Genomic DNA, 23845 nt, shown 5'->3' with positions numbered 1-23845 from the left:
GTAAATGTCTTTTCTTTCAGGATAAAAAACTACAGCACTGCTCTAGTGGGTCAGGTGGACTCCATGCGATGGAAGTGTCCTGGGATTGATTTGACCTCGGTCATTTGTTGCCTGTCACCATCTATTGTTTCCACTTGGTAGAGTGAGCCCATCACTGCATGACAGAAAAGAAAAACAGTGGCAGGGTCAAACAGCAACCTTACCGAAAATCAATACATTAAAAAAAATTTAATAAATCAATGGAAAATTAAACGTCCAGTTGGTTGTGTGACTGTAGAATGAGGTTAATGAGCGGCTGAGGCTGCGAAGTACTAGGTGACACTGACATAAACGGACATAAACAGGCAGGTCTCTTCACTACACTCCAAACGCAACACGGAGAAGATGAGTGGGTGAATGCGTCATGGGGGATCTAAGTCACAGTTTATCTAACACTAGAATAAACGCACAGCCTTCAGAGAGAAGCTCCAGTGGCACAGAAACACTGTTCTTCATGCCTGCTTGACAGAAGATACAACTACGTTTGCCAAAAGCAGCCATGTTTGAGTATTTCAGATATTTAGCATTATTTCTGATGAATAATAAAAGCCTCTGGACAGAGATTGACACCTCTATGTGTGGAAACTATGTAAAGCTACTGACGATCCAATATCAATTTCATGCTAGATACATTTTAGAGAAATTTGACAACAAATCAAATGAGAGTTAAATATAATATCAGTTAACAGGCTACACTGAAAGATAGCACTGTAGTATTGGCAAAACAATCGATCTGGAAAACAGATTCAACTATGATGGGAATAAATATAAGCAGCCTTGCCATCAAATGAAGAAAAAAAGATGAATCCATGCAGATTAAACTGTTTAAAAGGAGAGAGCAAAGTGTTTAAGGCGTTCGACTGAAGGCTTCAGGGTGGGAATATTAACCATGAGCACCGAAACATCTTGACAATGACTTAGCTTGTATTGTGCCTGCAGGGCTGGAAATCTAACAATGGAGCAAATTCAAATACAAATTCAATAACTGAAGGGTAGCACACATAACTAATGAGAACACGATTGGGACAGAGTTATAAGAGGCCACTGCTTATGTTTAATCTGTTCAACCAGTAAACTCATTGAATTGTAATTTACTGCCCGGGCACAGACTGATGAGAAAGACAAGATTTCCGACTGAACCGTAACACAAATGGATGAGGATGAATAGTTGAGAAAATATCACACAATAAGATGTCTGACCACCACATCTTCTCCTCCAAGACCTTTCCTGTATCACGAGGCAGCGTACGCTTTACTCATGCATGACTGGGTTCCTGTTTATGTCTACTGCTCTATGATTAAGTCGACACCACGGTGGGAGGTCTGATCACAGGGGACAAGAAGACATGGATGTGGTTCAGCACCTGGAGCTTGTCGCTTCTACAGAGAAGGACAAGAAAGTACTTCCAAGCCACATCTAGGAGCGGATTCGGCTGTAAAGTACTGCAGTGGGTAAAAATGACAAAAAGACGAGCAGTTGCCCGTGATGAGGAGTATTTTTTTTCTACAGATCTGTGAGAGAAATATTTCAGCCTCCGCCGATCAAGCTGTACAGGAGCTCCTGCATCAGCAGGCTGACGATGAGATGAGTTTCCCCCTGCAGCTGCGACCCGCCTGAACTCCTCACCACCACTCCTCACCACCACTGCACTGTTTGGAGCACTTTAACGAATGTGTCTGGTATTCACAGGTTGCAGAGACTGAATCACCTACGCTGTTCAGATACTCAAGCAAATAAATGTACATATGCGGTTCGCACTGTGAATATCATCTACGTTGGTTCACTTCTTCCTGTGTTACTAAGAACTTTCAATGCCCTGTCCCTGTTCCAACACCACTTGACTCTACATCATTGAATACTTAAGATATGTTGTTTCCATTTAATTCAAAACAGGCCAATATTTTTTAATGAAACGTTCACATTTTGCTTGCGCTCATTTTTGTGAAAAAAAAAAAATTTTGGTTTATGAGAATTTCAGACAATTACATTATGGCTTAGTAATGCAGCTGGGTTGATTATATTGTAAAAGAAAGCATCACTAAGAATTAATGGTACTCGTCTTTGCTCCACCTAATTAAAACTAATTCTGTGCTTTTGCACCTCTAGTTCGATGCCAAGTTCCTTGTAATTGCTTTCTGGCAATACTCCTCACAGAGTGGGCTGGGTTCAATGTAGTTTAATGATGAACTAGTCAATTAGTTATGAAGGATGTGAAGGACATGCGGCCTGTCCAGCGCCTTCTTCGACTTTCACCCAGTCACCTGGCTTTTAAGCTCCAACTAACCAGGAAACTATTGTAGAAGTTAGGCCCCGTTTACACGACAGCGAATACAAGTGTATCCCCAAAACTTTCTTCACTTTTGGGGTTCCGTTTACACGGCACCAGTGCGCGGATCCATTGTATCTGTGAAGTTTTTTATCCGGCTCCCAATGTGTAAAGATTCTTTCATGGTGGATATTCCCTCCTGCAGAGACGGCCGGAGGCTATGAGCGCTCTTACCTGCGCACATCTCTCCCCCTCCCTCGTCTTCCTCCTGCTCATCCAGTTGTAAACAAACATGGCGGCCCCGTAGTGGTTTGACTCGCGGTCCATATTCTAGTTTTATCGTCCAGATCAGTAGTTTAATAGTTGAGACTCTCCCCTGATAGCATCCGATGTGTCATCAGTCCATACGAATGTCAGGTTCTTCACGATTATAGCATATTGTTCTCTGCACACGTCCGTGTAGTTTCATTACAAAATGAAGCAACAGCGCCCTCTTGTGGCCCGGCATACTCACTACATCGCTGTCTCTGTGTCCGCTGCTGCAGTGTAAACGCACTCCTTTATTTTTTAAATGGATTAGGTGTCGTCACGTGAAACGTTGTCGAGTAAACGGGGCCTTCGATGAAAAGATGGATTTGCAGTGATGAAACAACCTGGTGTTCAAGTCCTTCAAGCAAAACACACCTTGCATGAGAGGAAACACTCAGCATTTTAATGAGGCCTAATTTTAGAGCATTGTTACTGAAGAGTCCAGAGAAAAACGTGAATTCGAAACTCAGTCCACAGTATTTACGAAGATATTCTACACACTTGTACCTTTTCAAAATGAAAGGACACTATTCTCTGGTCTGAGATGATTTGTTTAAGTCTCTTTGAAAATAATACTACTCGAGAAATTATTTATAATAACTCCAATCAACTCCAATCAGACACAGCAGACACTGGAACGAATCTGGTGTGCAGAGAGAGAGAGAGAGAGAGAGAGAGAGAGAGAGAGAGAGAGAGAGAGAGAGAGAGAGAGAGAGAGAGAGAGAGAGAGAGAGAGAGAGCAGAGAGAGGAGAGAGAGAGAGAGAGAGAGAGAGAGAGAGAGAGCGAGAGAGAGGATGAGGAGAGAGAGGAGAGGAGAGAGGAGAGAGAGAGAGTAGACGAGAGAGAGAGAGAGAGAGGTAGCACAGGTCTCTCTGACTCACTAGAAGCACCATAGAGAGTTTCAGAGAGCACGAGGGTCCTCTTGAAGAAGAACAACAAAAGAAACCTGGGGGCGGGGCCACCCACACATGGCCCACACATCTGTCTGATCCGCTTTGCTCGTCTATGAGCTTTACTCTCGATTCTTTCTCATGTGGGAAAAGTGAAAAAACACAAACGACGCGCTGCCAAAACACACACACACACACACACACACACACACACACACACACACACAACACACACACACACACACACACACACACACACACACACACACACACACACACACACACACACACCACACACACACACACACACACACACACACACACACACACACACACACACACACACACCACCTGGCCTCTGAGGTTATTGCACTCGTTCTTCTTGTTCTATTAGATCGTGTCCTTCTAATGTTAAACAATGTATTTCCTGAAGGTTTGTTCAGAGTAATTACATTTTCAGCTGCCCGTCAATCATGGAAAGAGTGGGGGGAGGGGGGGGGGGGGGTGGGGGGGGGGAAAAAGAAAACTGACATTTGACTGCGTGAGGCTCTTGGCTATTAATGTCATCCTCCTGCCTTCAACCCCCCGATTTCCAGGGTAAACGTCTCTTCCAGCGTTTGGCGTGTAGCGGGGAGCATGAAGGATCGGGGACACTGACTCTGGCTGTGAGGCATGCGGGATAATATTCTCTAATGAGGCAAGCTCGCCACGCCACCTGAAACCCCACCGGTGGTTGCTTCTCTGTCACGATCAGGCAAGAGTTTGCCCTCTTTGCATTTGGATATGAACATCTCCAATTTAATTAATTCTACAGCCACATTTCTTTGTTGCGGCAGCCTGCATAATTATAGACGGGGGAAAAAATCCACCCTGTTTACGAGTTATTCCATCTCCCATTTCATTACATCTAAATAATAATATGCTTGCATCGCCTTCCTAAATCCATCCTCTGTCTGATACCCACCAAGCCCAAATCTGCATAGCACATCAAGCTTTTACAATATCTATTCTGTGGAAGATCCATTTCCGTAGATAGGAGAGGAAAGTATAATTTCTTCAGCCTTATGACTGTTGCTCTATTTCCCCCACCCCCCAGACGTGCTGCATGTCTGAGGTAAGGGAGTCGTTGCCTCACCACTCTGTCCGCCTACACGCAGCCAAAAACCTCTGGCAAAGGACCAGTGCAGCTCCTCAGCAGTCAGCAGAAAGGGGACACGACTTTCAGTCCGAGGACTGGAAAACACTTCCAGCAAAGGAATGACTGTCATCTAATACGTTTCCTCATGTTAAGCCAGGTGAGCTAATGTGCGGGAATGAGCCGGCCCTGATTCAGACCGTATCGTATGAAAAACACGCTTTAAATGAGTGCTCGATAAGGCATGACATGGAGTTTTGGTATATTCCTGTGTGTACAGTGGTGCAGGCGTTTGTGGCAGCTGTGGGGAGAGATGAGGACGAGTGGGATGCAGCAAACAAAGGAGCACTTGTTTATTCAGGGAACAGTTGTCAGTCCCTGGAGTCTGCTTATCTATTCTCCGGAGTGTTTGAGCTTGTGTGTGTGAGTGTGTGACTTCATGCAGAAGTATGTGGAATTAAATTAATTCAGATAACTTACACATTGGTTAAATGCTGTGTGTGTGTGTGTGTGTGTGTGTGTGTGTGTGTGTGTGTGTAACTCCTGTAATTGTGGGGGTGCCAACCTAATAGTACACTGATGCACAGGGGGTGCAAGTCACTGTGGGGACATTTTTAGTTTGAGACGTGAGGCTAAGTTTAAGGTGCTGCTGTGTCGTTTCAGGAAACCTGTGAGAGTCACATTCAGGAAACGTTAGAAGAGTGTAGTGCAAAACTTTACAGAAAGATAGTCTGGTATTGACAGGGGTCATATTATGCAAAGTTGACTTTCTAATGGTTTTCCAACAGTACTAATCGTCCCCACACCTGGAATGACGTCCCGGAAGTGAAGACAGTCTGTCCTCTCTCTCGCCGGCTTGTTTCAGTTTTTAAAAAGTGTGTTGCTCCAATCACGAGCCAATCAGAAATCAAACCCTATATAGTGTCATCGGGGGTTTAGCCAATCCCAATTAAGGTAGGCCCTTCCTTTGACTCTCCCACAATTAGGCAGCTCTACTCTGGCACATGGCACCACGAGAGAAAATACTTCCTCCTCTTCCCAAGATGGGCATTTGTGGGCGGAGCCAGTCCAGCTCACATAGACACAGCAGATCCTGAATGCAGCCCATTTGATCAGGTAATATCTAAGTAATATTCACCTGAACTACTTACAAATTGTAAAAAAACAAAACAACATGACAGAGCATTAAACTAGAGGTTGAAATATATTTTGATTATGACAATCTCAAACACAATCGTGGTGTTTTTGTAGGTATTGCTCTATTACCTTTTCTAGGTAATAGAGCAATACCTTTTTTGATGACGCATAGACATAAATTATTACTACAACAAAACACGTTTACTTCTGTTAATAGATTTTGTACAATACATCAGTATCATGCCACCCCGGCTTGCTCAGTTGGTAGAGCATGAGACTCGTAATCTCAAGGTAGAGGGTTCATGTCCTACGCCGGACGCCACCTTCCCGTGGGCTCACCACCTGCAGGAAAGGTTCTTAATCGGTGCAATGTGATCTGGGTGACAGTGCTCAGACTACCACCCCCATGGCCCGAAAAACGGATAAGCGGGAGAAAATGGATGGATGGATGGACAACAGTATCATAGTGTATCAGCAACAATGGTATTAATGCTGTGTATTATATTTTGAAAGTAGTCAGAACTCTTGCTGCATGACAAGAATATTCCTTGTTCATGTTTGGACATGAGAGCTGTTTGTGTTTTTCAGGTTAACTCTGAAATTCCCCTCTGAGGCGTGAAATGGAAAAACAAACTGCATTTTGAATGTGCATTTTCAGGACAACGGTGCTCTGAGCTACTGAAAAAGCAGCTCCCAAGGTGGAACTTTTTGAAAATGTTTCAACCCTGTCTTCTTGTAAAACACAACATTTCTGAAACGCTGCTTCTGTGCATGCACACCACGGCTGTAGTAATTAGTTCTTCTGCACATGCTCAGTAGATTGACAACAACATCAATGTTTCCCTCCAGAGTGTCATGACTCCCAGTCCATAATCTCCTGGGACTTGGTAGTTTTATAGTTGGCAGTTACTGTAATAACAATCCAACTTGGTTGTCTGTCCATATGAATGTCTATGTTCTCTCACTGTTAATGTTTATAAAGTGAAAATGGGGCCTACATTGTTAACGCTCACCAACTCCCACAACATTAAGTTGATTAAAGCTGTAGAGAAGATTGATATAGGGATGAATGGACAGATTTTATTTTGAAGTTGGAGGAAAACATCAATGGTATTATATTTTCCTCTATATGAGTTTTATGTATAGATTTTTTTATTTGTAGATTAACAACTTATGCTCACTTTGGCAATTGCAGGTTTTTTGTCTGCAGAACACCAAAGGCCTAAATTGAAAAATGGATGAAATGTATTTATTGTGTTTTAGAAAGCTCAGAACAGTGAACAACTTTACTAACAAGATTAAGATTGCAAACAAAAGTTAAGTATTGCACATTGTTTTTGGGTCATGTGTTATGATTACAGAGCTTTTGACTAAACCAATGTTAACAAGTTTTGAGCCACAAAATGAAACATATTTATCTTAAAGTGCCAGAATGTCAGGAACTACAAACAGTCTTCTGATCGAAGTAACTGAATTAAAAAAAAAACTAAAACTAAAACAAAAAAAACACCTTAAGATAATAGAAAACATCTTGGGAGGTCCATATTTTCAGAAAATGTAAAAGTGGAACTCTATAGCTGTACATCTGCTTCTGCTTATCGTCTGGAAGGGCAGGAGAGAACACCGTTGAAGGTTGGGGAAATACACGAACATTATTGGAGGAAGATATTTCTCCCTCAGAAATGTGGAAACCAGATGTCGACTCCTGCTGCAATTTTGCACACACCAGACTTTATCTGGGTTTTACTCACCAGCCGTACGGCTTACTAACCTCTGGATGTGACGTGACTTTATTGCACATAATGAGTTGTTTTGCATAGTGATGCAAAAACTGACTAATGGGAACAGTCGGAACATGAAACAGACACTCAGTCTCAGTCTCGCAACCAGATTTTTCTAAAAAGCTGTTTTTTTTTGGCAGGGTTATGAAATATTTACGAAAACCAGATCATTCACCACTGATCAGGGAGAAACCTCAGGGGTCAAACTCAATATTCTGCAACCAAACTATTTTTTGAGCTCTCGACAAAAGAAAGTTTCACTTTTCTGTTCACATTTAGGTAAAGTTAAACAATAATTACTCTGTAATCATCTCGGGGTCAACATATAAACAGCTGGCACACAGTCATAAGAGAAGCACAGTTTCACCTAAACAGACATGATTAAAGTGCAGAAAAACTCAAGAGGGTGGCAGGAAAAAATAATCAATATACCCCCAGAGACATGACACATCCCACCTCCCCTGTCACATGTGGGTCAGATATCTTACACTCACCTGTCCCGAAGTCTGCTCTGCTGATCAATAATGTTTATTACGGGTTCTGGAGGTTGCAGTTTGCTTCACTGCCTTCAGAAAATGTGAGTTGTTGTGTGACATGACCTGTTTGTGAGTGCTGGGCCAGGCCTGCCCATTGTAACTCACTCAGATACGGATCAAAAGCTACCTGATGCCCTCACTTGATCAAGCTTATCCTGACCAAATCAGCATCTCGGACATTACTGTTAATACATTAACAACTGAAAGTGGATGTAAACTCTTGGGTAGTTTTTCACTTGGTCTACTTGTGTCGTTCCATTTCTGTACCTGTGTTATCCAAGTATCCAGAATTCCTCCTGATACGATGCGCTAGTTAGTGACTAGTTAACATAAAAGTATGACTGAGGATGGTAATAGAAGTAGTATCAACGGGAAAGAAAACTGAAAAAAACCCATGTGAGCACAAGGAGAACATGTTAATTGCACAAAGAAAAACCACGGCAGAGAAGTGACAGTGCTAACCACTGCACTGTCTTGGGAAATTACAACATTGACTTGCTGCTTCATTTATCTCTTGCTGTTGCTATTTTCCCCTTCATGCACCCGCATATATAAGAGAGGTCTCTATTTCACTCTGTTTATTTGGTCCTTTTCCCTTTTATATAGTGTCCTATGAAACAGCTTGTTCTGGTTTAGGTGTTGTTACTCCTATAAAACTATTAATTCAATTTATTTACAAGCCTCATTAAAGGTGCCTCACATAACATCTTAGGTAAATGAAAAAACACGAATATGGATGTGTCGTACATGAAATACTGGGAGTCTGTTAGGTGTGCATTGTGTTTTTCTTTTTGATGCACTGTGAGGGGTTGGCAGGCTACTGACAGACTCACTCAGACAGTCTGACCTCTTCACTGTGTGTGTCTACTTGTGAGCACATGCCACGCTGCTTATTCAACTCAGTCACTCATTTATCCAGCGGGGGGTGTGGCTGCGTGTGCATGAGTGAAACAGAAGGAGGTGAATCCTCAAAGGTGCTGATTGCTCTACATGCTTGAGCTAAGTTGACTTACTTGAAATCACACCGAGTGCAGCAAGACAAGCATGTGTACATTTATAATCGTGCCGCAGTATTCCGAAGGCTGTGCAAAAAGCAAGAAGTACTGAACTTCCCAGTGGGTTAGGGTCCCTAACTTCAGGCTGGGATGGAAACCAAGCTTCACTTTGACAGGAAGGCAATGGCAGTTGGTAAATTGCAGTTACCATCATTATAACTGTTCAGTTGAAAAGCTCCAACTTCAACATCAAAAGTGATTTTGCAGTGGGACTGTAGCTGCTGAGAACATCATTTACTTTTTACTCAGGGCTGTTTCAAGTGGTGCACAGACAACTCGCCCACAAAACTGCAACCCTGGACACCTCGTCCACGACAAACTTTTTCAGCATCATTTCAAAGTTTATTTGACACATTTGGAAGAATTATTAAGTATATTTGACACACAAACATGCTAGTGCATCAAGATCGACAATGTTGCGTATTTGATTTGGCAAACAGAGGATTTGTTGGAGCATACTAATAATCAGCTTGATTTATGAGTCCAATTCTTCTTCTGAAGTATATAAAAAAAAAAAAAATAGGATCAATGTTTGTTTTATAATTATTTCCCCATATTTCTGCACCATAACTCAGATATGGATGGATGGGGGAGTTATATAATAAGTTGAGTGAATTTTGATTTAGTACTGATCTGATTTGGACAAATTTTGACTTCAGGATGTTTATATGTGGCTTCTAACTGAGCTCTTCATCAAAACTAAGTCTTAAAAATGTTTTATATTTGTATTATTTATATTTCATATTTATTTATATATACAGTATATATATATATATATTATCATATGATACTATACTAAATATAAATGGACACATACTACATATATGAAAAACATATAAAATATTAATTAGAAATAACAATATGTAAAACTACATTGTACAGGATTTATTTTCTCAAAAAAATTCAGAAATTTCATCCATGGATGAGTCGCCCAGGGTTGCAGTTTCAAGTAGGAATCCCTACCTAGACCCCTTGACTTAGATAAGGATGAACTCTACACAAACCTTATAAGAGCATCAAGAAAAACAAAGAACCTCAGGAAAGAGCAACATAGATCAAGTACATTCTACATTACAGACATGCAACAGATGTCATGATGCAGAGCTGACAGACGTGGCAACAGTAAAAACTAAAAATAGTGACACTGGTTTACATCACACATCCGTTCATCTTCTAAACGCTACTGTGTAAAAAGGAATTTTCTGAAAGGAAAATGCAAAAACGAGACACGTTCACTTGAAACGTCGTATAAACAAGGCCTAAGAGTGAAGTTACACTCTGGACATGCCTACGGTCCTTTAGCAGGACAGACAGACTCAACTCATATTAACGCCTACAGCTCTACGCTCATTTATAAACATCAAGTGAATTTTTTTTGGAGCACGTATACAATAATGCACACATAAGATTGTGGATCAGTATAAATAACTTTGAGCGACACTGTGATGCCTTTAAGCATTTGAATGCAAACCACAAAGGCCATGCATTAAACATTATACATGCAGCCCCAGCACAAATCCATAGTCCTGTCTAGGCCTTCATCTTCACACCTTTCCAATGCAAACATTTAATTACATTCGAACATACATTAGCAGTGTCTCGTCTGTCTATACACATGAAACCGCTGTGATTTTTAGTTGTGCACTGGGCTTTGTGGGGCTGCAGTGTTGACGGCTCTGCCCACAGTGGTCTGTTTATCCAGCTGTCTGTCTGGATAAATCCACTTGGCTGCAGGCGGGGAAAGACTCTATGATGAAGAAATATATTCCAGGCTCACAGTGGATGAAACAGAGGCAAACTAATGTGCAATGAAAGCAGTCCGGCACAGGCAGACTCTTTTAATGAATGAGTCTAAAAGTGGAAGAAGAAAAAAACAAACCAAGAAACAGACTAAAATCTGCATGCAGGAAGTGTATGACCAAGTGTTCACATGAAACAAATGTGATTAAAAAAATGGAAAACAACCATTAGTAAAGGACAAGGACAGTGACAGTGACTGTGAATCCTTCCCTGCAGTTTAGAGGTGAAACAGAAAGGAGAAAAAGATGATGTACTGTCATCATGGGGAATCAATAACTAATCCAGCTGGATTACTTCAAAGGTGCTCTGGTAACAAACCCTGCATGATGGCATACGAATCTGAAACTGTGTGTGTGTGTGTGTGTGTGTGTGTGTGTGTGTGTGTGTGTGTTCTGAGATTTTCTAAAAGAGCTCATTATAAAAGTGGGCTGACTACTGGAATAAATAAAGAGCAAACACACAGACGAGTAGACGTGATTTAGGCACATGTTAAATCTGAAATCAGAGCAAAGCAGTTCATGAAAAACTACAGATACACACATCAGGACTTTGTCTTGTGGTCGACCTTAAAGCTGTTTGGCTGATCTAAAGCAACTGATGTGTACTGGCATGCATCTCTACTCAGTCACACATAACTAATGTTCAACAGCTACCGGTTCTTTGGTTCGGGTGAAGAGAGAAACAAAAGTTCAATTATTTTCGAGCGTAGACAATTGAATAGCAGCACATTTCTGAAATGTACCCATCAGAAAGACATTCTAAAAAACCTTGAATAAAAGTCCAGATTATATTCTCTATTGAACAGGTGAATATGCCAATTTTGAAAAACAAACTCTGGCTCTATGGATGTTTTTGAATGGGCTGTAGCAGAGTGAACAGCACTCATGTTCAGGTACTATGGTGGCAAACAGGTATCACACTGTGATGACGGCAAATAAAGGCAGAAAAATTCACCTTCAATATTTTTCAAGGCAGAAAGCCAACACTCGAAGGCTCCATTTACAGGACAGTGTTTTCAAATGAGAACAGAAAACTGTGCTCGGAGCCACTAAAAGACACAACTTTTTGAAAATGCTCCAAATCAGTCTGTGTAAATGGGGGACAAACGTGCACCAATAGTTCTTCTGCACATGCTCAGTCGGTGGACAATAACAACAATGTTTCCTCCAGAGTGTCATGACTCCCAGACAATATTCTCCTGGGACTTGGTGGGTTTATAGTCGACAGTCACCTGTAATAACAATCCAACTTTGTCGTGTGTCCACACGAATGTCCGTCTACTCGCCATCTCAAGCATATTGCTCTTTGTTGCCGTGTGTGTGTGTGTGTGTGTGTGTGTGTGTGTGTGTGTGTGTGTGTGTGTGTGTGTGTGTGTTGTTTCATGACAAAAACAAAAAGCAGCACCCACTAGTGGCCCTACATGCTAATTACATTCAGCCTTTCGGCCATTTGCGTGCAAACGGACGTCACTTTCATAACGGTGTCATGTAAACGTGAACATTTTCTGAAACGAAAATTCGTTTCCACTTGAAATGTTGAGTGAACAGCACATAAAAACTGAGGGACACTTTAGAGTTATTCATAACATGTTTAATTGTAAAGCTCAATAAAACGTGTGGTTGATAGGTTATGGTGTTTGTGTGATTAATTTGAAAAAACTTGGAATAGCGCATAAAATACGCCATTCGGGTAAGAGCAGCAATTCAATTCACAAAGAAAGTAATTCTCATCTTCAGTCGTATATCGCTTGATCTCCAATGAGCACTCCAGAGTGACACATCTCATTTAGCCAGTGAGTTTCACTTCTCATTACACAAGCGCCAACTGATGCCAACTGGAACTTGCACCTGGTTGTGAGTATGAATCTAAACCAAACTGTCGGCGGGGCAGTTCAATTGCCCTTCCTCACAGCAGACACTTCCACTTGCCAAACACAGGTGCAGCTAATTGCTGCATTCCATTTCTGTGTGCCAGCCTCATGGCCCAGATATTGTGTTTGCTGGATCACCGGCATGAACATCATTAGTGCTTTTAGTTACTCTGATCCTTTTTCCTGCAATGACGTTAATCGGCTGCTGTGGAGAAAATGTCTAACTAATGTGAATAAAGTTAAAAGAAAAGTCGTTGCTGAAGGTCATCAGTCCTCTTTACACATGGTGAAATAGAAACTTTTTGAATATTATGTTAAGGTCTAATGTGTGAACGTTTAGATTATTTTCGTAAAAGCGAGAAGATCCTGGTTGTAGTCTTGTCATGAATCTGTGGGGTTTGATGTTCTGAGATTAGACTGCAGAATAACTATTTACTCCAGTCGTGCGCGTGCATAGAGTTGTTTCACAAAAGTTGCGTTTTCTTTTGTTTACACGGAACCGGACAGTTTTCAAAAAGTTCCACGTTTCAACTAAAATGATATTATCAAACACTTCTGGTTAGGCTGCGGTGTGTGGTTCATCATTCCGCTTGGTCTGTTCTGATTCAGCAGATCGGAACATGACAGTCATGTTTGGATTCTGACCAATGTCCAGTAGAGGAAGTGATCTGAGGCCACGCCCACACAGGACTTTAGGGGCCCTGTGACTCACTAAATACACCAAAAGCACAGAAGAAGACACGGAGAACATAGAAAGTTAGAAGTAGAATCCTTCTATATAACTCAGAGTTGTATAGGTCTATGCTCCTGCTCCTCCTCCGGCTAGCGTCAGTAGCTTCTGCAGCGCCACCTGCAGCATGTCGTCTGCCATTGTTGTGGTCATCAGGTGACATCGTGAGCCGCGGTGGAGAGGGGTGTCAATTACGTGATCTTTTTTTCCACAGATGATCGTCTTTGCCGTCCACGCCTCAAAGGCGAGCCAGGGTTTTACAAATTCCCCACTTTGAAACTCATGTAAAAAAACCTAAACAAAACAAAAAACCAAACATTTCCGGGCTTCCAAAACACCGCCCCGTGTGGATGATTGGCCAAAAACAGTGCGTTTACGTGAACTGGGATTCTCGTGTGGACAGCTCCATAGAGTGAATGTAGATCTTACCCACCAACAAGTGGAACTTGAACTTGAACTGAACCAAAGCAGGGCACACTCTGCTTTAATGACGTTGCTGGATAAAGCAAGACGTCACTAGCAGCTGGCTTGAGAATGAGTAAAGGTCTGTCTAACAGCCGTCATATTCTACACCGGTTTCTTGATGTTTCAGTGGACCTGCTCCAGAACTGCCACTGTTCATGCTGCTGGGACTCGCCACACAAGGAATCAATATGCAGGGCAAATTCTTTCAGGTTGATGCATTTCAGTCGACTATTGAAAACAAATCAAACCAAGAAAAACACATTAAGTTTGCCAATTCAGCCACCAATTCAGATCCCATCTCAGAGGGACAGACGGGTCTGAAAAGCCCCTTCTATTAGGTTCAATTTTCCTGCTATCAGTCCTTATGAAATGTCCTTTCTGACTCTTTTGTCTTCTTTCTTTCCTTCATGGAACAGCTTTCGTTTACTTTATTTGAAATATGCCATGCCTGTTTCTGTGTGTGCACATGTGTGTGTGTTTCCTTATCAATTCGCAAGGAGCGCACTCAGTAGACTTCAAGTGTGCATACACACACACACACACACACACACACACACACACACACACACACACACACACACACACACACACACACACACACACACACACACACACACACACACACACACACACACACACACACACACACACACACACACACACACACACACACACACACACACACACACACACACACACACACACACAAGCCTGGCATGGCATATTTCAAATATGAAAGTGCATTTCTGCTAAGAAGTGGGAAGTGATTTAATAAAGGCTTTAGGGAAGAGTTTTCTCGTGAGGGGAGAGAAAAGGGCCGGCAGAAAAAACTCTTCAGAAATGGAGAGTGGGAGGGTTCAGCTGAACCTAATGTTACAGATAGGTTAGCTGGATATTGGAGCAGCAGATCAGGAGACAGCAGCTCAGCCTCGTGCTTCTAACAATTAGAAAGGATCTAACGCCCCACTAACACAGCAATGTTTCAAATGAAAACGCATCGTTTTTGCATTTTCGTGGATAAGGTAGAAATGCTCAAAATGATGGTTAAGTTTAACAATGTGAGTACACAGAAATTCGACAGACGACAGTTGTATTGCTATTACAGGTGACTCCACTATAAAAGAAACAAGTCCCAGGAGAACATGGACTGGGAGTCATAACACTCTGGAGGAAAACGTTCTAAATGTCCATCTACTGAGCATGTGCAGAAGAACTACCATATAGTTCCCATTAGATCACGCCCCTTTTCAAAAGATGTGGAGCGCATAAAGAAAAGACAAACCTCACTACTTAATTAAATATGATATTTTGCAATGGTTGCATAAACGCAGAAACAGTCAAATTAAGTTTTTTTTATTCTTAACACCGCTCCACCGCTCGCGCCTCGGCTAGACAGAGCAGTCAGCGACTCTGGAAGCGTCCTTCTCACGTTCATTTTATTCTTAACGCCGTCATTTAAGACTGCCACAGCAAAGGCTTGCACTCGCACACTGCGCTTCTATTGGGAACTATATGGTGTTTACTACGGCCGTGGAGCACATGCACAACAGCAGTGTTTCCGAAAAGTTGTGTTTTCTCCAGTTTACGCGAAGACAGAGTAGGAGTGTTTTTAAAAGTTTGAAAAAGGGACACTCAAAACACAAAATTTTTCAGCTTTCACTTGAAAACGTTGCCATTTAAACAGGACCTGAGTGTTTGCAAACAAGAGTTACTTGTAAATCACCGATTGATCTCTAAAAATGACCCCTGAACAGGTGTGCCAAACTGATTTTAGTGAATGGAAAATCTATGAATATTGACAACTCCAAAGTTTTTGCTCCCAACAAAATTTGATATCAGAAAATCAAAAATACACAACATTGTTGTTTTAAAAAAAATTCCAATTTTAAAAAATCCAGGCAAAATCCTGTTGAAATGTCAAGATGAAATACACATAAATATATCCAAAACCTGTCATCAATCAGAAGTCCAGAAATGAAAAACAAACACATGCATGTTCTGTTTAGCAAAGCTGGCAGCCTGTTTGTAAAACTTGATTAGTTTAGAGGGAAAACTCAATTTCAGTTTTGCCACAGACCAAATGTGGTTCATATTACACTTTCCTTGTAACCTATCAATGTCAAGTTTACAGTTTAAGTCTAGTTTTTTACTAGTACATGACAGCCAGCGAGGCTGGAGGAAGTGAGAAGTTACTGAAAGGGGCAGAAAAAGGAAGCCATGGAGGCATAACTGACTGCAGAGAAATATACTGGTGTTTCCTAAACAGCCCTTGGAGGTTGAAAACAAAATCCTGCTGCTTTGTTAACTGATCCCAGCTGGACTGAGTCACATTGGCCTGTTCGGCAGAGCCAGACATCGGCCTGTCTGAGTATGCCATCCTAAGACTGATCACCAGCTCAGAATCCCAGCTCTCCATGACTCAACTCAACTCATCCTGTTTATTTCAGCGTACTTGTTTCAAACGACCAGTGCGTCCAATCACAGCAATCTGCAGGTAAGATTGTCTCCATTCAGTATGAACGTTGGTTTGTGTTTATGATTATCTCTCTCCTCGTAAGTGGCTAAGATGTTCAAATCTGAGCTTCTCGTCTTTCTCCCACCACCAGACGAGGAGCTTGGATTTGATCCACCGCCCTGTGACCCTCATTTTGATCAAGACAAACAAAATGGGCATATGGATGGAAATTTGTGTTACAAACTTGAAATTCTATTTTTGTTGGAGCTGCAGTTAGGTACTGGTTAGCTGTGTCGCCCCACAGTTAAAGTCTGGTTAGAGGCCCTTTCTTTGTGAGTTTGCATGTTCTTTGTGTGTTCAGTGCAAAAACTTTAGCTTCAGGTTAAACAAGGAGTTAATCTTAAAGTTATTGTAAATGTGAATGTGTACCCATAGTCAGCTGGGATCAGGCCCAGTACCTTACGTTTATCAGCTGTGATAAGGTGGTGCAGATGGTGCATGAACGAATAGACAACCTCTTGAAAATGTACCTATGGAAACGACAAACTTATCACTGTAACACGATAAACTCCTGAGAAGAGCAGTCCAAGTTGTCATGGAAACAGCGTACAGGCATTATAAAAAACAAAACACAGACTAATTAGCCCATTCTTGCTGCAGAGCCTTCCCAAGGCATTGCAACTTTAACTTGCTTTCAACTTGCTGACAGAGGCGCCCATTCACAGTCTCACCTCGTGTGTAATTCGTGGACTAAGTCAAGTCTCACTGGACTGTATACTGGACAATGTGCCTGGTCCCACTCGTGCAGCAAGAGGAAGCATCAGTTTGGCTGACTTTAGTTTTGTCTGCAATCACATCACAAACTGTCTGAACTCTGAGCCCAAGAATTGATATGTTGTCCAAAAACACCTTGGTGGAGTTTGATAGTGTAGAAAATGAAAAAAGAAAAGTTTAGTACCTGGCATGAGTGGCTGTCCAGTCATTGGCATTGGAGGCATTCCCAGGTTGTTCATTGCGGTTGCCCAGGCGTTGGGATCGGACATTGGCATTGTCATCGAGTTAGAGTCCATTGTCATGTTACATATGCCCTCTGAGGAAAGACACACACACAAAAAAGACAGTGAGAAGAGTGTGTATCATTGCACTGACCTTTAAAGTCATCATAACATATGGGTCATGACAGAGGAGGAATCACGTTGCGGCAAAGAGATTAAGAGTGGGCTGTTGTCAGAGCGTCTCCTGTCGTCTCCTTTCAACAAATGGTTACTTGATGCTTGTGTTCGGTCTGAGGGGAGAGGGGAGACCACCGTGACCCTGCCTTCGTTCTCCCAGCGCAGTGAGCAGCGCTGTCACTGACAATAATTCACCCTGGCTGCTGTTTCTTCGTTCTCGACACTAAGGTCCAACATCATGGCCTTTTGACACTTTCTGTGTGAGTGACCCGGACTCGTTTAGTGGAAATGGTGCTGTGCAGCAGGGAACTGCCAAGAACAGCAAAATGAGGGGGGGGGGGGTCCATAAACCTACATGTGTAGACCAATGAGTAACTCAGTGAAAGATCAGAGCTTTCATTTGCAAACCAAAGAAAATAATCAAGCATAAAACAAGATTAGCACGGCGCTCAGCACAAATCCTGATGCTATCAGGCATTTGTCAGGCAGCCCGCGACTAAACCTTGGAAAACTTAGAAAAATGTCCAACTGAGCTCGACAGAGTGTGCACACATCATCCCGTACCGACTTCCCCCGACTCAGGGTTTGGTGCCAAGTGTTGCATAATACAGCAAACATATTTAGGTTCCTATAACAGAAACCCTGCAGTAACGTTAGCAGGAGCACATCATAAATCAACCGACGGCTCATTTTCCCCATCTGCAGTCCATATCACAGCTTTAAATGCATTTTAATTCTCTCCTCTGGTCGACCTCTTTCTCTCTGACAGACCTGTAAATTGCTGTGACTGCTGGCTGAGCCAAGCTGCCCTCGCCTCTCCTGATGCCAAAGCCAACACCGCCGCTCATAATGAGAAGTGCTGCACCTTGCACACACTTCACACCTCAGAGGGTCTGCAGCAAAGCCCACTGTGGAGCTCCGCGTGTGGTACGTGTGCGTCTGTGTGCACAACAACCACTATATTTGTATTCCTGGTGTTCTGACACTGCTGGCAATGTGTAATAATGCTGTTTGCTTCTTTGCCTCCCTCTCTTGAGCGACTAATTTCAGAGCTGTCTGCTGTCGCTGCCATAGAGCAGCTTGACAAAATCCACTGTGTGCGTGTGGCTGTGATAATGCTGCTGACGCACACTGTTAACTAACACAACCCTATTAACTGGGAACAGTCTGGAGGAGTTGAAATGGAAGCGAAGACGAGTGGTGGTCAGCTTTTTTTAAATAGTGGCTGTCTAACAGTTTACACTACATTAACCATTGTTCCTGCAGTACCAATGAACACACACGGTGAGGGTTGGACAGGTGATGCCCTCAATCTGACTCAATCCTTATACTAGGCTCATAAAAATAACAAGAGGCCAAACTCGGGAGAAAACAGCAGTGTTTCTGATGCTATTAAAAAGCCCCCCCACAGTCTGGGAATTGACACAAGCAATGAAAGTTAATATTGCAGCATATAAGACAAAAGAAGAAGAAAATCAAATACAGGACAAGTTTGCTCTTCAAACAGGGACAAAGAAACGAGAGCACATCACTCCAGTTTTAGCCTCATGCCACTGGCTTCCTGTCTCTTTTACAATTGTTTTTAAGATTTTCTTATTGGTCTTTAAGGTATTAAATGGGTTGGCACCTTCCTATCTATCTGGTCTTAAATACGTTCATACTTCCGTTTTATCATTGAGGTCAGCAAATCAGATGGTTGTTGATGTTCCAAGATCCAGACTAAGAAATAGAGGTGACCGTGCCTTCTCCGTGGCTGCAGCCCATCTGTGGAATCGTTTGCCTCTTTCCACTCGTCTCTCGAGTCCTTCAAGTGTCGACTCAAGACACATATGTACTCGCTGGTGTTTAACACTAATTGAGGACTGTAATATTGTGGAATTGTTTTTACCCTGTTTTTTACTCACTGATAATATTTTTTAACTGTGAAGCCCTTTGGTCAACCTTGGCTGTTGTGTTAAATGTGCTCCCCAATTCCAGGCCTCGAGGGCCGGTGTCCTGCATGTTTTAGGTTTCTCCCAGTTGCAACACACCTGAATGCAATAAGGCCTCGTTACTTGGCTTTTTTACAAGCTTGACACTGACATCAACGTCAGATTGAGGTGTCCTGAAGCTGGGAGAGCTAAAACGAACAGGACACCGGCCCTCGAGGCCCGCAATTGGGGAACCCTGCTCTAAGCACTAGTCTGAATATCATCCATCCATCCATCCATCCATCCATCCATCCATCCATCCATCCATCCATCCACCATTAAAAGCCAGTTTGAAACAAAACTAGATAAAACCAGGACCTACAAAAATCACTCTGCAGCTTCTCCAAAACAGCAATATCAAAATTGGTTGAATGGTGGCAATATGAGGTCACGGTAACCTTCATCTTTGGCCACTGAAAACACATTAGTTCACACTTGAATGAGAGTAAATTGACTGCGAAACTCTACAAGATGTTCCTGAGATATTTAGATATTTAGTTAATAACAAGTTTGGGAGGTTACAGTGACCGTGATCACAGACCATCATAATCTCAGGTGATTATTCTAGTTGGAGAGCAGTTTAAGATTATATATCCAAGCATTTCTGGATTTTGTGGGTTTATTGCCCTTTAACTCTGAACACAGCCAACGAAACCTGACCAGGTTGTCAGTGAAAACATGGCCGAAAAAAAATAGGAAATGCCACATCAAAAGGACTGGGACACAAATTTCCCAGAGCTGGAATAATCAGAAGAAAGACATAACACTGTTAAGGTGAAGGGGGGGGCTTTTCTTTTCTTTTCCATTTGATAAATTAAAGTGAGTCAATCTGTATGACCACTTCTCCTTCCATTTGATCCACAAATTAAAAAATGAAAAAACAACGGAAGCTGTATCTGGAGGGAATCATTGCAAAGGTCAGACATTTGAGCAGAATTCATCTCTGCTCCTCACCAGACGACAGAAAACCTATTGATTGTGTTGCTCACACACGTTTGACTGGCTGGGTCACGGACGTTAAAGGTGCACTCTGAGCATGTGGAGTTGACTCCTCCACCGAGGCCTCGCGGTCACGGCCCTACTGAAAATAGCCTGTATTTGAATCACAAACCCTAAAGTACATCCGTCTTTGCCACTGGACCGGTTCGTTTTTCTATTCATCATTCAAAACTGTTCCTGTTGGTCTGTTGCCCTGCTGCATCGACCCTTCCTTTGGCCTGCTGTCCATGGTTTCATGCTTCCCAACACTCGCACACACAAACACTTTTCTCCATAAATCAATTACTCCTTTCAGGCTTGCGCCTCAGTACGTCACCCACAGAGGGTTTTGATTTTGGTGCGGCCCAGTGACCTTGAGGGCAAGAGTCGGCCTTGGCTCCACTTAAAGGAACCCTTCCTGCACCCTCGTGTCAATATATGGAGTCGAAGGAGGAATAGCAATCAGTCATACGCACATATGTGCAAACATACAGCCAGGTCCTGATACACACTAAGTTCACCTTGCCGTAGAGGAGTCCCGACAGCCCGGGACATGACCTCAAATACAGGAATCAATGTGAGTATATATTTTCAAGAAAGAAAATATAGATTAGAGCACTTTGCTTTGGTCGTTTGAAGCCATTTGTCTGCGCAGAATTAAAATCACCTAATGGAATCTCAGAATTTAAGCATTTACTTCGAGGCCAAATGATCAAAGTGACAATCAATAGTGATTAAAGGGAGGAAATAAAATTATAAAGAAGAAGAAGAAAGAGGACGACAATGCCAGATTATCTTCAGCTGTTGGCTCAAGTTAGATTGAACTCATTGAAATGCCACATCTAATTATATAAACCCACCAATCTAATCATGAAACAGACATCTAAAGGCCGACCTCTCCAGGATGGTCTTTTAAGACGTAAGTCCAGTTAAGCATGGATGGATTTAAATGCAGCTCCAATGATCTCTTTTCATGGGATAATACTGTCACTGTCTTTAAACGTGACAGAAGGCCAGGCTAATAATAATAAAGATAAAACATTAGCATCAATGGGAAGGACAAGAAGAAGAAGATGGCGACATGAAAGCTGAAGACAACATTTATTGAGGTTAGCGTCTAAAAGAAAAACAACCTTAAACTATCAAGATTTCAACAAATTCTCTCTTTCTTTCACTGAATATTACACAGTTATAAAGAAAGTGAAATTGATAAGAGTCAGAAGTATCAGAAGTGTAAGAGTTCATGTCAGAGAAAGTAACGGCGATATGCAACTTTACAGACATTATCATGATACATTTCTGTAATCTGGGCATTGCCCACGGCAATAAAGCAATAATGAATTTGATTAAGCTGGGGTCCATCCAGCCCAAGGCTTTCCTGATACTAACTCTCCGCAGGCTGTGACCAGCTTTTAGCTTCCCTAAAAGCTCCCCCAGGAGGCGGATAGGAAATTAAGTCATTTAAAGGCCCATTGGCCGTAAGCCCCAACAGCAGGATGGTAGACGCTGAGGGCAATTTAGTCCAAAATGCACATGGTTTTAACAGCTAACTACAGGTTTATTACAGCCCCCAGAGAGCAAACCCAAGTGGGAGTTAAAAAGATGAGGGACAGAAATTAAAAGAGAGGGAATAAGTCCTTTTTAAATGACAGATGTGATGCTGACAGGACAAAATGATAGAAAGAGTGGAGTAAAAATGTCAGCTGCCGTGAATTGAACATCGACCATTGTACCACTGAATAAAGTGGGCTGATGATAGTCATTACTGAGAAGAAGAAACTGCAAAAACCTACAATTATGCATAGTATAATGCCATCGCTGAGCACAAAGTGGTTGAGCTGACAGACGAGTGAAATTAAATTTCAATACCAGTGCTTCGACTAAAAGAAAGAATAATACCCAGAGAGTTTTTTGCAGACTATATTCTGACTCTTTGGTGCTAAGACTTGATATTGGAAGAGAGCTTGACATTGTTCCAGTTGAAGGTATGTGAGGGGTGTCCACATTTATGCATGAAAAGAGAAATAAAAATGCCTGGAGAGCACAATCGCTCGGAGAGCATGCGTGCCTCTTTGGCCTTAATCTTCTCCTGCATGCGGTTGTGTGTGTATGTTTCTCCATGTGTGTTTCAGAGTATGGGAGGTAGGTCAAAAGACCGCTTCGCTTCCGGTACATTTGGAAAGGAGACATCATGATGAAAACAGAAGAACCCATTAGGATGCATGCGGTAGTGTGAAACCTTGTTTGGAGGACAATTTGTACAACTTTATCTCTAATGAATTATGAAAGCCTCCTCAAAATAGATGAATGTGCTCATAAAGATCACTATTTTTTCCCCCCATTACTTACGTGCCGAACGTGCACACGCACACACTGCGTCTGTTTAATAATGTATGACTGCCCTTCTCTCTGCTTCTTTGATCATGTAATTATGATAAAACTGGTCGGGGTCTGGTGATTAGTGCTGGCACAGTCAAGAGTGCCCTGAGTGTTACACTACACCACGTCTCACCCAGGACTTGAAAAAGAGACAACAAAGTGAAGATGTAAAGATGACAGAAGAGGCCTGAGGACGGCAGACTCATGGGAGAAAAAAACCCTCCTTAGAGCATTTCTCTTTCAATCTCCTCGATATGTCCTGATAAATACATTGGTTAATGAGAGTACTTTTTTACTTTATTGGCAGAGACACTCTATAAAAATCTTTGGAATGGAGTTCAGCTTAGTTTGAAATCTTGATGAACTTTGGTTTCATCACCGACAATCATAGTGGAAAAAACTCTCGGTGTAAATTGTGATTTTTAAATTTTTTTGCATAACTCTAATTCATTAAAGAGTCCTGTGTTAAATGTAAATAAAAGCCGATTGCAATGTAATTTGCAAATCTCATGAACTCAGATTTTAGTTTCAATAGAAGATAAATACAGTAACAGAGGTGTTGCAATAGATATTACAAAAATAGGTTATTCTAATTTAGATGGCAGCAATACAAGTTGGAGCAAAGCCATGAAAGGCTGAAAAAGTTATTTGCACAAATCAAAAACAACTGCAGGAGCGTTTCACAAACGGTTCAGTTACAATACGTTAGTGACATGACTGGGGAATAATATGAGAATTTTAGAGCGTTACAGCTTCTCAACACAACTTGTAAAGCACTTGAAAAACAACAACAGCAGAACCAAAGTGCTGTACATAAATAGACAGAAAATAAACTGCAAACAATAAAACAATAAAAAAACACACACAAAATAAGCA

General features: G+C 42.0%; 1 protein-coding gene across 1 annotated transcript in view; it reads right to left on the bottom strand.

The window, feature by feature from the left end:
- enox2 (ecto-NOX disulfide-thiol exchanger 2) overlaps positions 1–23845 on the bottom strand; it is a 195478-nt gene that overhangs the window by 51707 nt on the left and 119926 nt on the right. The window contains exon 4 of the mRNA XM_080465987.1: positions 17429–17560. Within this exon, the coding sequence (XP_080322113.1) occupies positions 17429–17560 (132 nt within the window). The remainder of the gene's footprint in view (positions 1–17428; positions 17561–23845) is intronic.

The sequence above is a fragment of the Lipophrys pholis genome (assembly GCF_963383615.2).
Source record: "Lipophrys pholis genome assembly, chromosome: 6".
Lineage (NCBI taxonomy): Eukaryota > Metazoa > Chordata > Actinopteri > Blenniiformes > Blenniidae > Lipophrys > Lipophrys pholis.
This window is presented reverse-complemented; position numbering and strand designations above follow the sequence as displayed.